This window comes from Pipistrellus kuhlii, unplaced genomic scaffold, assembly GCF_014108245.1.
Source record: "Pipistrellus kuhlii isolate mPipKuh1 unplaced genomic scaffold, mPipKuh1.p scaffold_m20_p_10, whole genome shotgun sequence".
Classification (NCBI taxonomy): domain Eukaryota; kingdom Metazoa; phylum Chordata; class Mammalia; order Chiroptera; family Vespertilionidae; genus Pipistrellus; species Pipistrellus kuhlii.
Window position 1 is genome coordinate 29548168 of NW_023425405.1, and position 16872 is coordinate 29565039.

The 16872-nt window shown below is 40.3% G+C and overlaps 1 protein-coding gene across 2 annotated transcripts; it reads left to right on the top strand.

Annotated features, from left to right (window-relative positions):
- Positions 1-4316: 4316 nt before the first annotated feature.
- Positions 4317-15450, top strand: AGR2 (anterior gradient 2, protein disulphide isomerase family member). Of its 2 annotated transcripts, none has more exons than XM_036429273.2 (8): positions 4317-4447; positions 6671-6825; positions 7317-7380; positions 7497-7549; positions 8880-8953; positions 11324-11387; positions 14018-14101; positions 15399-15450. In XM_036429273.2, exons 2-8 carry the CDS (start codon positions 6678-6680, stop codon positions 15446-15448), a joined length of 537 nt encoding a protein of 178 aa, XP_036285166.1. In that variant the 5' UTR covers positions 4317-4447; positions 6671-6677; the 3' UTR covers positions 15449-15450. The 2 variants fall into 2 exon arrangements, with proteins under 2 accessions (XP_036285166.1, XP_036285165.1); XM_036429272.1 differs by having other exon boundaries at positions 4344-4465.
- Positions 15451-16872: the final 1422 nt, after the last annotated feature.

Here is a 16872-nt window from a genome sequence, read left to right on the forward strand (position 1 = left end):
GGGCATCATTGACTGGTTGCCTCCTGCACACCTCCTTTTGGGGATTGAGCCTGCAACCCAGGCATGTGCCCTGGATGGGAATTGAACTGGCTGGAGCTCTATCCACTGAGCCAACCCATCTAGGGCTGTCCTTACTTCTTGACATCAGAGAGCAGCATGGTAGACTTGAATGAATATTGAATTATCAGCAGTCATGGGGGATTTCAGGTCCTTTCTCTGCTCTTAACAGTTTTGTGTCTCGGGGCCAATTATGTCCACCCATTTGAGTTTATTTTCTTATTTTTAAAAGAAAATAATGATGTTGTTGGAGGTTGTTATGACAAATCAATTTTTTTAAGAACATGTAATGATAGTTTAAGCCTTATAATACACTCTACAAAGAGAAATCAATAATTCTGGGGTCATGGAGTTTACAGACTTACTATTAGTTAATAAATATACTGAGATCTAAATTACTGTAATATAGAGAAGCAAATGACACATTCTGTAATAATACCTACTATTTTTAAGTGATTATTATGTGCTATATACCATTCTAAGCATTTCACCTCTAATATTTATGTAATCTTCCATAGGTCCTATAAAATAAGTCTTTCTATCCCTATTTCATAGAGGGTAGTTAGCATAGGTTAGGAGAGTATGCAATAGTCATAAAGCTACATGTAAACTCAAACCAATCCGATGTATACCTTGCCTTCTTAACCATCAGACAACACTTCTTGGAGAGTGAAGATTAAAATCCTTAGAATGGCATTAAAGACCCCAGGCATAAAGCCCCCAAAACGCCTTTCTGATCATATTTATAAATCACCCAGATGGCTTTCACTGCAGCTAAGCTAATCTCATTTTTTGCAAAATTCTGAATTGCGTTCTCCATCTGGGAATCTTGCCTTCTCTAACCAATTTGAACATTCTAATGGACAGCTATTTCTGTCTCCTCTAAAAAATAATAACAGCTGTTGTCTATACCACTTACCTGATTCTAATGGCATGTTCTCATTGGTTTGCAGTTAGATACATAGAAAGTCTCCCTCAGTATCTGCAGGGTATCAGTTTCAGGACCCCTGTGGACACCCAAATCTGAGATGTTCAAGTCCCTTATATAAAATGGCATAATATCTGCATATAGCCTATGTATACCCTCTCTTGTACTTTAAATCATCTCTAGATTACATATAATACCTAATACAATGTAAATGCTATGCAAATAGTTGTATTGTTTAGCGAATGGGTAACTGTTGGTGTGGTTCTATCTTAATTCTTCTGTCAGATTGCAAGTGCCCTCGGGCAGGCACAGTGTCTTCCATGCCACCCTGAATTTCAATTATCTCTGTGTGAATCTGGCTACCTCTGTAACTGACTGTCTTTTTCTTATATCTTTAGTGCCTGGTGTAATATTTGCTACATAAATAGGTTCAATGGATATTTGATGAGGGGGGTTGTGGCTGGGTGAAAAAGGTAAAGGGATTGGGGGGGGGGAACCACACTCAGACACAGACAACAGTATGGTGATTACCAGAGGGAAGGAGGGATTGGGGTGTTAGAGTGTGGGGGGATAAATGGTGATGGAAGGAGACTTGACTTGGGGTGGTGAACACACAATACAATATACAGATGATGTATTATAGAATTGTACATTTGAAGCCTATATAACTTTATTAACCAATGTCACCCCAATAAATGCAATTTTTAAAATGTAAAAGCTAAAATAAAATGATACTATTTAGTAATATTTGCTAGCTTTATTACTATGTCTCTAAATTTTATTCAAAAATAAAAAAAAATAACCTACTTTAAAATCTGCTTGAATAAAAGCCTCTAAAATTAGTGACACAAATATAGAAAACACAAAGATATAGCATCCATGTAATTAGGCTATTGTTAGGATCATTAGTACTAAGCTTAATTTCACTACCAAATGTTATTTGATATATCAGATTTTCAAATACTACTCAACTTGAAAAAAAATTAATAAAAAATAGCAACCAGCTGGGATGGCTCAGGGGCTGAGTATTCACCTATGATTCAGGAGGTTATGGTTTGATTCCAGGTCAGGGCATGTACAGGATTGCAGCCTCGGTCCACAATGTGGGGTGTAATGGAGGCAGCAGATCAATTATTGATGTTTCTATAATATTTCTCTTTCCCTCTCCCTTCCTCTCTGAAATCAATAAAAATATATTTTTTTTAAAAATAGTAACAACACATTTTTACAATAGCAGGCAAGTCTCAAAGACTGATTGTATGACCTCAGTTCAAAGTAATGATGTTTAATAAAATATAAGAAAAACTTGTAGCATCTACAAAAGCCTAGTTGTGGGTGCCGAGGATGCCAGTCACCATGGTACATGTCGACTATATTCTAATAATTACTTCCTCCTTGCTATACCTTAGCCACTAACACAAAATCCTGATCTTTTATTGACATGAGAGTTGGTACAGGCATAAAGTAGAAAATTATAACAGCATCATAATTAATTACAATAAGCCAGAGAGGTTTGTAATTACCAAGTGTTGTAAGATGAGCTGTGTCTCGCCAGAATTCACCTGTGGAAGTCCTAACATTCAGTGTCACAAAATATGACCATTCTTGGAGATAGTGTCTCTAAAGAGGTAAGTAAGTTAAAATAAATCATCAGGTCGGGCCCTAATCCAAGAGGACTGGTATCCTTATAAGAAGAGGACATTAGGACCCAGAAGGAAAACCACATGAAGACAGAGGGAGGAGACAGCATCTAGAAGCGAAGGAGAGAGGCCTCAGAAGAAGTCAAACTTGCATACCTTCATCTCAAACATCTAGCTTCCAGAATGGTGAGAAGATAATACTTGTTGTCTGAGCTACCCAGTCTATGGTACTTTGTCACAGCATCCCTAGCACAGTTAGAAACCAAGTACCTTTTTACTTCTTTACTCATTAAATCTAATTTATACTCAAAACATTCATGGATGGTAATATTTTCACATTTTTATAGACAGGAAAACCGACATTCCAGAGGTGTTAAATGATGTCTCTGAGATCATCCAGTGGTTGAACACCAGGAGGCAGGACTAAACTAGAGTCTCTGTCCCCAGTCCCACTGGCCTTCCACTCTCAGCAGGTGACGGATGACAGGACACCTGGATGTGGCCCCAGCAGTGCCCTAAGCTCGTTGTGAGACTTTGAGTGTCATCAATTTCTTAACTTCTTTGTTGTTTTCATCTGCAAAATGATGGAGTTGAATTAAATATGCTAAGATCTGTATAAATGCCTTTCCCATTTTAAGCATGTAGCTCAGGTCATTGTTTCCAAACTCCTAAAGAAATTGGCTCTGTAAGCTCTCTTAGAATCAAAGGAAGAGTCAATATTTTGGGAATCACTATTTTGCCCAGAGAAATGATCTCTCTCAAAAAGATATAGACACTTACAAATGTTCTGAAATATTATGAGCTTAACTCATCTTTAAAAAGTAAATTTCAAAAGGCTTGCATTCTATTAATTTCTGTTTTTAAAGATTTCTGCAATCTGAGCTTTTAAGAATTGCTTCATGAACAAAACAGTATACTGTTTTTGTTTGTTTTTATTTTTTTTTTACAGAAAATCTGAATTCAGGCTTAAGATCTTTAGTGAACAATTGCATAATCTTGATTGGGGGACGGGGAGTAGTTGCAGACCTCAGTTTCTAAATCTGAGAAATGGTGTAAAGAGCTTCTGCATGCCTGGAGGGAAAGTTTGCCATTAAGTGAGTGAGAATATCTGAGAAATACCTTTGTACTCTTTGGAGGGAAGTTGCTGCAAGGTAATTCAAAAAAACTCACAGTGTTAGGGCCTTTTTTTTTTTTCCCCCCAATAATCTCCTCAGTTTTGAAATATTGTGTGAGTGCCTGATCTGCATGCTGCTCAAACCTATGGTGAATGCATATTTTGTTTGCCAGGAAGAGGGGAGGATTCCATGGGAAGTAATGTGTCCCATCATGGAGCATAGCAGGCTATATGACTGGAGGGGTTAGAATTGTGAATCATCTCTTATGTGCTTTTTTTTTTTAACTAAGTAAAGGCAGTTTGCCCAAAGGGGAGGGAAAACAGCTACAAACCACACACTCCACATCCAATCACCAAGAGACAAATCAGCCTTCAAGCGAATCAAATGTCTTCATGTAAAGCTTACCTGGACTTGGCACTCTGCCCATCTTTTCCAAAATCTCTGAACAACATGCTTTTTCACAATTAAAAAACATGCACACTGAAACAGTATGCCATTTGCAACATGGTTTTTTTAAGAAAAGGAACTGTTTGGCCTAGGAAAACCATTTGCTTGGGAAAAGGAAAGTTCCTTTCTGGGTTTGCAGCATGTAAATCAGAGGTCAGTGGGTGGGGCCGAGGTGCTCTCCGGAGCATAAATAAAGGCTGAGCTGAGCTGGCACAGGAGGAAGCTTGGACGCATCAAGGCCCCCTGGTTTGCACAGACAGGTGGGTGGGGAAAGCCAGGTAAGGCTCCTGACCATGGAGCATGTTGGAAGGGCACTGGGTTCTGGCCTCTGGTGACTGTGTGGAAGAGAGTTTCAAGGGCAGTGAAATGGGGTTTGGAGAGGGGATATATGGACTTTTCACCAAAGGTTTCCTGGGGCCTTTCTTTGGCCTGAGTTGGCAGTGTGCTCCCTTCCTGAGCCGGTTCAAGGTAATGCTTTCTCCCTTGGGAGGCAGGAGGCAGGAGGTTGGAGTGGGTGAACTCTAGGTGTTTCCAAGTGTGGGACAGGGCCCTGGGTCCTCTGTCACTGTGCCCTGGTCACTGTCTATGCTCTGCTTGCCTCCCACTGCCTAAAGCTAAGGCCTGCAGCCCCAGGAAACCTCCGCTCAGATTGCCCGCTGGCAATTGCGACTTAGAATATGACTAAAAAACAGGAAAAAGTGCTTTTTCTGTCTGGTATAGAGATTCTTGTTGCATCTTCAATCTTTAAATTCATGGGATAAAATATAAGAGAAATTGGAGTGCTTTCTTAAAGCATTTATGAATAGGGACACCAAAACCTCCTGCAGGTGAGAGAGAGAGAGAGAGAGAGAGAGAGAGAGAGAGAGAGAGAGAGAGAGAGAGAGAGGCAGGCCAAATGGTCAATGTGTCTCAGCATTCTGTTTTGAGGTGGTTTATGCAGGAAGTTTACAGAGTCTATTCATATTAGGAAAAGTCGATAGAGTGAATCTCAGCAGGATGTTTGAACAGCAGGAGTTACATTCGACAAAATTCTGTCATCTTGCCATAAAACACTGGTAAGATAGCAACAGTTCCAACCTGTAAGCGGTGGAGCTATTCCAAGGGCTCCTAATAGCTACTTGTACGATAAGAACTGCAAGTGGACTAAATAGGTAAAATGCTTCACTACCAGTTTATGATTTTTCAAATATACAAAGATGCTGTCGCTCTAAATAAAACAGGAAATCCAATGAATGTTGATAAACTCAAAGTAGTTATTTGTCATGGTGTTTCTAAATTAATTAATACTCAAAAAGTACAAGTATTCTCACAGAAAAGTTCCTGGATTTTGTTTTAAACACAAGTCTTTGTACTAAGAGGGCTGGAGATATTGACTTATAGTACACTTGAGTTGCTTCTGCAGACGAGTAGGATACAAAATTTGTTATTGGCTTTTCCAGTGTAGAAAGAAAATGCACCCTTGCTTTTTATGTCTTTTTGAGTAAGACATTTTGTGGACACATACTACTATTTGTATAAAAATGGGCCAGTTTAATATAAGATATCCTCTGATGTGATGATTTAGCAACACTTTTTTTTTTCAATCAGCAAAGATTCTGACTCAAGCTATCAGAACATGAAAAACATTCCTTTTAAAAATACTAAGCATTGAAGGTCTATCCTGCTTCCTTTGCAGTTTATTTAATTTCAAACCTCCACCAATATTAGAGTTTCAGGGTGGGAAAATGGGAGCCAGTGTTGCAAAAGGGCAAGATTCAGGAGCCTTGGTTCACACCCATCTCATAAATCTTCATCTCTCTGAATGTCAGATTCTTCTGTAAATGAGGCATTGGGGAGGTGGGAAAAGAGGAGGTAATCAATAAGGTATCTTCTTGTACTAAATGTTTTAAATATAAAATTTAAGTGTCAGTTCCTTTAGCTATAAGAGTATATACATCTACTTATTTCTTAAAGTATATCTATACCTATATTGTAGATACCTATGGAGATCTATATCAGTATACTCTATATCATTTATACTAGAGGCAGTATATTTATACAGTACACGAATTTGTGCACTGGTGGGGTCCCTCGGCCTGGTTAGTGATCAGTGCCTATTGGAGCCATCTCACCAGTCCTAGTCAGGGCCCTGGGGGCTGGCGGGCCAGGAAAGGACCATGGGATGGGGACTGGGGGTGAGCTCCAGGGCATATCCAGCCCTCTTGCCCAGTCCCCATTGGCAGGACCCCAGTAGCAAGCTAACCTACCGGTCAAAGCATCTGTCCCCTGGTGGTCAATGTGCATCATAGCAACTAGACAAGCAGTTGACTGAGCATTTAGCATATTATACTTTTATTATATAGAATCTGTATGGAGATGATAGATAGATAGATAGATAGATAGATAGATAGATAGATAGATAGATAGATGGATGCAGTCTGAAGATTTTGAAGACTGCTAATTCCCTTTAGTCTTACTGACTTTTTGCTTGTTTTCATTATTAGGTTTGCCATGGAGAAGATTTCAGTGTCAACATTCTTGCTCCTTGTGGCCCTCTCCTACACCCTGGCCAAAGACACCACAGTCAAACCAGGAGCTAAGAAGGACACCAAGGACACAAAGGTTCCTCCACCCAAACTGCCCCAGACCCTCTCCAGAGGTAGGAGTCAGCTCCCAATGCTGCCTAACTGGGAAGCTGAGACTTTTGTTTTTGTTTGTGTTCCTTCTGGGAAGCTGAGATCATATTGTTTTTGTTTGTGTTCCTTCTAGATTTATCAAATTTTATAGTTATTTCTACTTTCTCTAGAGGTTTTTCTTCTTTGTTTCAAGTACCATTGCTTTTCAACAGTTTTGGGTGTCAAATTATAATCGCTTTAAATATGCTGGCTCATGCCGGAACTGGTTTGGCTCAGTGGTAGAGCGTCAGTCTGCGGACTGAAAGGTCCCGGGTTCGATTCTGGTCAGGGGCATGTATGTTGGTTGTGGGCACATCCCTGGTAGGGGGTGTGCAAGAGGCAGCTGTCGATGTTTCTCTCTCATCTACGTTTTTAGCTCCCTATCTCTCTCCCTTCCTCTCTGTAAAAAAATCAATAAAATATATTTTTTTAAAATAAAATAAAAAAATAGGTGTACTGGCTCACTTTGTCCTAGGCTGGGGTGATCAGCTCATCTGGACTCAGACATATGAGGAAGCTTTGTACAAATCCAAGACAAGGTAAGGATGAGGTGACACAGCTCTCTCAAAGCTCTCAAGAGCACCATCTAGTGAGATTTAACTGCACATGAAATCCTACTCGGTAAAAATGATCCAATCTGGCTTTTCTTTTCAAGCAACAAACCCTTGATGATTATTCATCACCTGGATGAATGCCCACACAGTCAAGGTAATTTATTCTTCTACATATTATTTCCTTTATAGGCTTTTAGCTGTAGGGCCAAGGTAGGATAGCTCATCTCGTTTTCCTTAGCATCTAGCACAGTTGAATTCTAAATGATATTTCATGTAGCAAAAACATATTTAAGGTAACTTCAAATATCCCCGCGTTTTATGTTAACCATTGCTGCATAGTTTGAAAAAACAAGATCTAGGATTCATTCTTGACATCTTTTTCTTTTATCCCATGTTCAACACCATTGGCTGTGCCTCCAAAATATACCTCAAACCCAGTGTGGACTCCATGGACATGCAACCTGTGTACCCACCTAGGGCCCAGTGCTTAAAAGTTCCCATGCTTGGTTTAACATTCTGTAGTCATTGTCTGAAAATTCTTAATAACTTTTGAACAAGGAGCTCATGCTTTTATTTTGCATTGGGCACCATATATTATGTGGGTCCTGCCCAACTCCAACCACTTCCTGTTGTCTCACTGCTACCGTCATGATCCAAACCAAGAGCTAGATACTATAACAGCCACCTACCTGGCTACCCGATAGTCAGTTCCCCATACAGAAACCCAAATAAATCTGTTAAACAAGTCAGATCCTATCACTCATGTGTTCAAGTGGCTTCTACTCACATGTAAAATTAAACTCAGATTTCTGACCCTGGGCTACAAGGCAATACACAATCCAGCCTCTGGCTCCTTCCTTTCTCACTGCTCTCCTCTTGTTTTCTCTCCTCTCCACCTAGCCTGGCCTTTGTGCTTTGCCTCAAACATCTGAGTTCATTTTCGCCACAGGACTATTATTGCTCTTATAGTTCCCTCCACTTAGTATGACATACCTCCAAAATCTCAGAGTGGGTCACTTCTCTCACCTCAATGTCAGTCCCTCAGGGAGATCTATCCTGGCCACTTTATAGCTCTTAAACCTCTTGCTTTGCTTCACCTGAAATTATTAGATATCTCCACCTGAAATTATTATATATTTATTTGTTTGTTAATTTATGATGTCTCCTACACAGGCATTTGAGCCCCATGAAGAAAGCACATTACTTTTTTTTTTCTTTCACTTTTCTATTTCCAGGGCATTAAACAGTGCCTACCATTTAGTAGCCACTCAATAAATATAGGCTGAAAAAAAAATGGATGGATGGATGGATGGATGGATGGATGGCAAGAAGTAAAGGCAGTCAATAGCCTAAATATTGCTACACTAATTATTTGCTGAAAGGGCAAAGTTGAACACTGCACTAAAAATTACAGTTCAACTTAAAATATAACAGAGAGCAATGGTGCTGAGATGAATGCTTAATGATTTTTCTTTATATCATAGCTTTAAAGAAAGTGTTTGCTGAAAATAAAGAAATTCAGAAATTGGCAGAGCAGTTCGTCCTCATCAATCTAGTCGTAAGTTTCCTTCTCATCATCACTGACATTTCTCATTATTCAAAATGGATGATTCATTTCTCCTGAACATCATAGTCATGTTTGGGATGAAGTAGGATATGTCCCAAATACTCATCTAAGATTGGAAAGCAAAATAATACTTTATTAATAATCCATCTTTCATGTTAATGTTTTCATTTGGTAATTAATAACTTTAGGTTGTCTGAAAAGTATACTCCTGTGATAAGGATTTTCTCTGTTGCTGTAATAATTGGAAGGTTTTTGTAATTTCAGATTACCTCCTGTGTCCCTTCCTGCAGTTCTGGCTGTTCCACACCATTCTCAATCATTGTCTCCTCTCTCCCTAAAGAGAGAGCTCTCTGGTTGTCCAAACTTAGCTTCCTGCATTCTCACTGACTTCATCTTCACCACCCTTCCTGGTGTCCAAACTTTCCTGCCTTACTCTATCATAATCCTCACCTGGAGTCAGAGTCAGTCTCTCTCTCTCTCTCTCTCTCTCTCTCTCTCTCTCTCTCTCTCTCTCTCTCTCTCTCTCTCTCTCTCTCTCTCTCATGTTCTTCATATATTAACAGGTTGGCTTCTTCAAAGAGTATCCACACCAGTATTCCTTCCTCAACTCCCTCCCCCTAAGTATTAAGTGATTGGTGAATCTCTAATTGATCTACTTTTATTTTCATATTTTATATCTCTATGGGTAACATCATCAATATGTGTCTTTAATCAATGTTCACACACTGATGATGCCCACAAATACGGCACAACTTCCAACTGGTATATACACTTCATTTCAGACATCCCATAATTAGCTTAAACTCAATGTGTTCCCCCCTGCATTTCTCAGTTTGGGCCAGGCTTCCAAATTGCTCCTCTTTCTCTAGTTCCTATTTCATCAGAAGTGTTATTCTATTAATAGACGGAACTCTCCTACTCACCTGTGGCAGTCAAGACTGTGGCTCATTCATATATATTCAATTGCCTACAGCAAATTTCTCCCTGGATGTTCAATGAGTATATAATATTAAATATTTCCCACAGTGAACTCTTTTTTTTTTTAAATAAAATATATGTCTATTGATTTCAGAGAGTAAGGGAGAGGGCAAGAAAGAGAGAGCAATATCAATGATGAGAGACAATCATTGATCAGCTGCCTCCTGCAAGTCCCACACTGGGATTGATCCCACAACCTGGGCATGTTCCCTGACCAGGATTCGAATCCGTGACCTTCTAGTTCACAGGTCGACGCTCAACCACTGAGCCATGTTGGCTGGACAAGACCTGTGGTTCTAACTTTTAAATATTTTTGTTATTGGTCACTTTCCTATAAACTGAGGACCACCATTCCAGTGTAAGAACTGTTCACTTTGCTTAGCTTACTGCGGTATTATTAAGTGGCTCCCTGTTTATAAGATAATTCCCACCTAATCCCACATACCATTAGGGTGATCCCTTTCAAGACCAAATTGTGATCACAGTACCTCTTCCCATATCCCTCCACCACTTCTTAGCTATTTAGGAACAAATGCAAACACAGTGGTATGGTGTGCAAGAAACTACACTAGCTGGCCCCTGAGGCAGCTCTCCATCTTCTCTCACCACCACCCGCTGCTTTCCCCGCTGGTGTAGTCCCTTCCCAACGTGGTCCTGTCAGAAAGTGCTTTGCACATCCTCCTCCCTGCACAATCTCTCCCTCTGCCTGAATGATCTCCTTTTCCATGGGACTGACTGGTTTTCATTTTGAAAGGTTCCTCCTTCCCCACTTCATAAGGTCCGAATAGAACTTGCATACTGAGCTAAATGTCCTGCTCAGGGTACCCCTGGCGTCTGTCTTCCTCCATCATTAACATGTCAGACACTGGGTCCCCAGCATCCATTTTCCAACCTGCATCACCCAAGAGTGTGATCTGTGAGAGATAAGTAATGTCTATTACTACAAAAAGACTTCTAAATGAAAATTTGATAAATGGGTAGCTGAATCCTCAAGATAATCCTGTGGGTGTTTTTTTTTTTCTTACAGTAATTTCTCAAAAAAAAATGACTTCTGGTTTTTGTTTTCACTAATCCACTTCCTCCTGCCTCATGAATGATGTCTTCACCAAACACTGTAACTTCTTCCTAATTCTCCCTTCGTTTTTGTTCTTTATCACATCCATTCAGCTCTTGACCGCCTCTTCTGTATCACACTCTCCGCTAACTTGTTTGCATGCGTGTACATTATCTCTGCATCTGTTTTATTACTCCTTGTGGGAGAGATGTGCCTTCAGTGTCTTAAGATGCCTAGCTCCGTAACAGACACATTTTTGTATTCAATAGTTTCAAAATAACTAAAGAGTAAACAAATTAAAAAGCTGCTTTTTTTTTTTTTAATCTTAGTATGAAACAACTGACAAGCACCTTTCTCCTGACGGCCAGTATGTCCCCAGGATCATGTTTATTGGTAAGAGACAATGACATGAAACCACACATGCTTCCATATCTCCCCTTTGCCCTCCCCCACCCTCAGGTGCCACTCCACCGTGGCCCCAGTGAGGTACAGGGGTGGGCAAAAGTAGGTTAGTAATAATAGTAATAAATAATACAAGAGTTAATAAGTAGTAATTCAAGAATAAACTGTTTCATGGCCTCTCAGCTGTAAGCCTACTTTTGCCTACCTCTGTACCTCAGGCCTGTAAATACTTATTACTAATCAGGCAAACTTCCAATTTGTGTCTTGGATAGTTCTTTCTGATACTGTTGATAATTATTTGAGGAAAGTTAAGAATGTGAAGTTGTGTGCTTTTTTTCCCCTAAAAATCAAAGTTACCATGCTCCTTCCTGCCTCTGGAACATCTTATTATATGCTGTTCCATCTGCTGGAAGTTTGCCTTGCCTCCCCTTCTGCAGCTACCTGTCACATGTCACCTCCCCAGCCTCGCTGTCTTTCACAGACCTGCCAAAGCCCATGAGCACATGTGCTTATGGCTCCATGTTTCTTTCAATGGTCGCACTGCCCTCAGTTATAATTTTAAAATTACTGTTATTTGTTAAATATTTTCCTCATGGGACTATACACTCCATGTAGCAGGGACTACAGCTGCTTCTGCTTACCGTTACTTTTTCTGCATGGCCCTGTGGTGGGCTCACAAAAAATATTCCTTCGATGACAACAAATTAATTGAACTTGGCTCTGACCAAAATCATACTGATTTAAAGAGAGCCCAAGACAATTGTATGGTGATTGCCAGAGGGAAAGGGGATGGGGGAGGGGAAAGAGGGTAAAGGGATACATGGTGACGGAAGGAGATGACTTGGGGTGGTGAACGCATGATGTGCTACAGAACTATACATGTGAAACCTAGAGAATTTTATTAACCATTGTCACCCCAATAAGTTCAATAAAAAAAAGAAAAATACAGTCCATGATTAAATCCAGCACATAAAAAAGAGCTCACGCTAATCAAGTGGCTCACCTATGTAATTCCCCAAGTTCACACTAAATATACGAAACGGGAGGGGGAAAGCGAAGAAAGGAAGGAGGGAGACCTAACTAGAGTTTTATAGATTTGATTTTGTTAGGATTTAGAACATTTGGAATCCTTGAAACTGAGACTTTATAGGTCATCTGCCTTACCTTGTGTGCAAATCCTGCTCACAGCGTTCCCAGCTCAGAGAGTTTTAACTCCTGTTTGGGTCCCTTGAGTCATGGGAGCCAACTCCAACTCCGAGGCAGCTCGCTCTCAGCTGCTTCCCCACGTGCCTGCACTGGAGCACCACCTGGGCAATCGGAAAGCAAGTGGCCCAGGCCACACCTCCAACCAATTAAACAGAACGCCTGGGCGCCCAGCAAAGGCATCGCGATGTTTTTAAACCTCTCCCAGTGATTCCACGGTGCAGCCAGAGCTGTGAGCCAATGGCTGAGTATTTAAAAGCCTTTGTGTTAATTTATCACCATGATCAGGTGTTTGTATCATCTGCACCAAGCAGCAGCAGGTCTTGAGTCTTTGTTGAACAAAAGAATGTCTGCTTTTTGTAAATTACGTCGGTCCTAGTCCAGTATTCTGAAATGACAGGGACTGTTCATCCAGTATCAGTGACAGACATTGCAAACCTGCAGGTGCTCTGGCGCATCCTCTTCACCCAGATTTCAGGACATACATCTTAGGCTCCTCAGTCACCTCTATGGGGGTAAGGTTTCTAGGCCTCTGTACCCCCATAACACCTCCCTTTTGGATGTGCCTTGTTTTATTTATTTTTTAAAATATATTTGTATTGATTTCAGAGAGGGAGAGATAAAAACACCAATGATGAGAGAGAATCATTATCTACCTCTTGCACACCCCATACTGGGGATCAAGCCCGCAACGTGGGCACGTGCCCTGACTGGGAATCAAACCAGCACCTCCTGGTTCATAGGTTGATGCTCAACCACTGAGCCATGCCAGCCGGGCTGGATATGTGCCTTATTCTAAAAATACCTTTCTGTTCTCATTGATTTCAAGTTAATATAAAACAGGAAAAAATAATTGAAACAACACATAAGAGATGACTCCTAACTCAGTATTTTTTAAATAAGTAAAAAAATAGAGAGGGGACTACATGCTTATGTGACCTTTGATGCTATTAAGACTCATCTTCTTTTATTCATTAAAAAAATATATGTTGGTTTTGAACACCAGCATTAGATGTGAGTTTCTAATGATCCAGGTTGCTCTTGGTAACGACACATTTAAATTACAACATAATCCTTTCAAAAGCTTTTAACACAATTCCTTGGTAGCGAATGCTATTGTTTTCACCCAAAATGGAAACACCAGCCCAACAATATGTATTATCCTGTTTTCAGGTTGCTATAGATAGCACAGCGGGGTTCATAACCTTTCCCACAAATAGCCACACGCAGCTGTTGGTGGCTCCCAGCCCAGCGTGGGGTCCCGCCTGGCCAAGGCTGCCGCAGAGCAGATGAGGTAGATCTGCCAGGATACACGCTGTACTCCTTTCAGGGGATGTGGACAAATCCATGTGCTTCATCCCGCATCGGTGCAAGCACAGCTCTCCAGGCCATCACCCCCCTTTGCTTTTCCTTTGTAGACCCATCCCTGACCGTGAGAGCCGACATCACTGGACGCTACTCAAATCGTCTCTACGCTTATGAACCTTCGGACACAGCTCTGCGTAAGTGTCACCTCCTTTGGCCATCTCAGTGTGGTCCTGTGGGAGCAGAGGCCACAGAACTATGACAAAGGCAGGGAAAGCTGCTCAGGGGCCACTGGAAATCAGTTTGACCAACTAGTCTTATCACTTTAATCTCTCTTTTTTTTCATTGTAATTGAAGATGAATAATTGAAATTAGGCAAACTTGCCTCCCCTTTGTAATTGAAGATTATTTTTAAAGAAGTATCTGTTTTTCTCCAGGAGGATTCTATGATATGTCACCTGCATTTCAGGTTTTTCTCTTAGACACACTGACGTATCACAGAATTGAGTGCAATAGTTGCAGTAACCTGCATGCTTTGTTAAATATAGCTTTTCCAAATAATGAAAGAATATTTATTATTATTAATATTATTATTATAAAATATTACATTAATAATTATAAATATATTATTTATCCAAAAAATAAAGAAATGATGTAGTCTTTGTTGACACTAAATTCAAGTTCAACTTTAAAGATCAGTAGTAGGAAAGAGGGCTCCAAATAGTTGCCAAGAGACTCACTTCTGAGAGAAACTCCCAAGGAAGATGAGGTACCTCAATAGGATACTGTACTTGCTTGTGACATCTAATTAATCCTGCTGGGGGGAGAGCTGGGTTTTGCCCTAGAAGCCAATGCTGCTCCATGACCAGTGGCTGCCTAGAACTGCACTGCCCAGCATGTTAGCCTTCAGCCACAGGCAGCTGTTTAATAACAAACTTAGATTACTTACCATTTAAGACTCAGTTCCTCTGACACACTGACCATACTTCCAGTACTCAATGCAAAGGCATTGAATGGTTTTCATTATCACAGAAAATCTTGTAGGGCGGCACATAAAGATTCTCATTATTTTGGAAAGGAGTTTGAGGCTGCGTCTGGGCAGCAGGAAAATGATCGTGGTCCATTAGCGATGCCTTCAGTGGGTACTAGGAGAACCAAGGGACATACATTCAAAGTATTCGCCATTCTCAAAGCGATAGCAAATAGCTTAATGAGACTTTGGATTCCTTCAAGGCAGGTATTCTTCTCAGGTAAATATCATAGCTCCTTATAGAAAAGGCATTTAATAAATATTGGAGGAGAAATGGATTGCAATAAAAGCCATTTTACATAATTGTAGGAAAAAAATTACAGTAAGATTTCCAACATTTTACCCTATGATACAATAGCACCCCATTAAACAATCAATAAAATACCCAAGTTTGGGGGTTTACTACATCTGTTCATATAACTTTTGGTCACGTCTTGACTCTCGTAACGTTTTCTGCCCAATAGTTGTTGACAACATGAAGAAAGCACTCAAGTTGCTGAAGACTGAATTGTAGAGCAAAAAACAAAATTTGCAAGCTCTTCCCGCTGCGTCTGGCCATGACCTGGAACCAGAGGGGGTTTCAGAAGACCCTGCAGAAGGCAGGAGCGAGATGGACGTGCTCCTCAGATTGTGGTTTAATGTTACAACAGCTATTTTTTTTAATTTGGTTTCATGTATACACATATAAAAACAATATTGTGTATTACCATAGCAAGCCATACTTTTTAAAAAAATAAATCCTTTGGGGGTGTGAATCTTTTTTCCACACAACTTGGTCTTTCACACAAAAGCTATTGGGTTCATTCACCAAATAGGACTTTTGGACACACATAATGTTTGGGAAAGGGGATGCAGAGACAAGAAAAAAAAAGTAGTTCAAGCAGTAAAGACCAAAGAGAGTCCAAGTTCTCACCTCAGCTCACTCGTTTTTCACTGGGTGACGAATGTACACATTAGCTTAATCAGCAGCAGTATCAAACAACATGCATTCCTGTGAAAGAACATGTAAAAAGGCATCCCCAAGAAAATCAGGTACCTAAATAGAAGACACCCCCAACTGTAGCCAGAAACTTCTATGCACGCACTTTAATTTAATAACTGGATTTTACTTAGATTTTGCCCAACTCAAGGCTCTCAGAGAGCCTCTGGCAGGTGGCTTTCACCTTCAGGAGATTGATTTTGTGAGAAGGCCATTCAAAGAACATCTGTACCCATGAACACCTGCTAACGAAATCCTGAGAACTGGCCTTATGATACAATGAATCTCTCAAGGCCTTCGGGTCCTGACCTTGAACAAGCTCAGTTGAATTGTTCCCATCTTGGTCACCAAAGTGCAACTGCCGAGGAGAAGAGCAAAGGGAAGCAACATCCTGTCTGTGGGGGAAAGATCAGAGGTCACTATTTCTCTCTGGAGAAATTGCTGCTTTTAACTCTGTCCTGCCAGGCAAAAATTAGAACCGTGCTAATGTCTTCACTACATATAGAATACTGCCACATTTATTATTATATGGAATTATCTTATTACTCAGCCCCTCCCCAGACTTCTTCAGCCCCTCAATGACTGTGGTGGTCTGTGCAATGCTTTGCATATTGATTACCTATTGCTTGTCTTGATAGGTCCTTTTCTGAATAGATTCTTTGGCATTATTATTAACTTTTCCAGGGTAGATAATATATTTTAAATACTTTTCTGAGTCACAGTACTCTGACAGAGCTATTCACTAATGAGTTCTGAGCATATATTGTTGATTTAATGGCATACAAATCCTCAGCAAATATGTCAACAGAGGGATTGGGCTCCCTTCACTTAAGCAGGTAACCTACATGTGCATAAAGAGGTAAAATATTCCATTGAGAAAGTTCTCTGAGGGTTAATGAGAAGAAAAAAAAAAGTTTTCACCATATAAACAAATATTTAAATGACAACTTCTGAGTTAT

Excerpts from the sequence above, each read along its gene's own strand:
- AGR2 (XM_036429273.2), top strand. The coding sequence starts at position 6,678 with ATGGAGAAGATTTCAGTGTCAACATTCTTGCTCCTTGTGGCCCTCTCC. Across the intron at positions 7,381-7,496 it reads TTGTACAAATCCAAGACAAG|CAACAAACCCTTGATGATTA; the intron begins GTAAGGATGAGG and ends TTTCTTTTCAAG. Across the intron at positions 8,954-11,323 it reads TCGTCCTCATCAATCTAGTC|TATGAAACAACTGACAAGCA; the intron begins GTAAGTTTCCTT and ends TTTTAATCTTAG.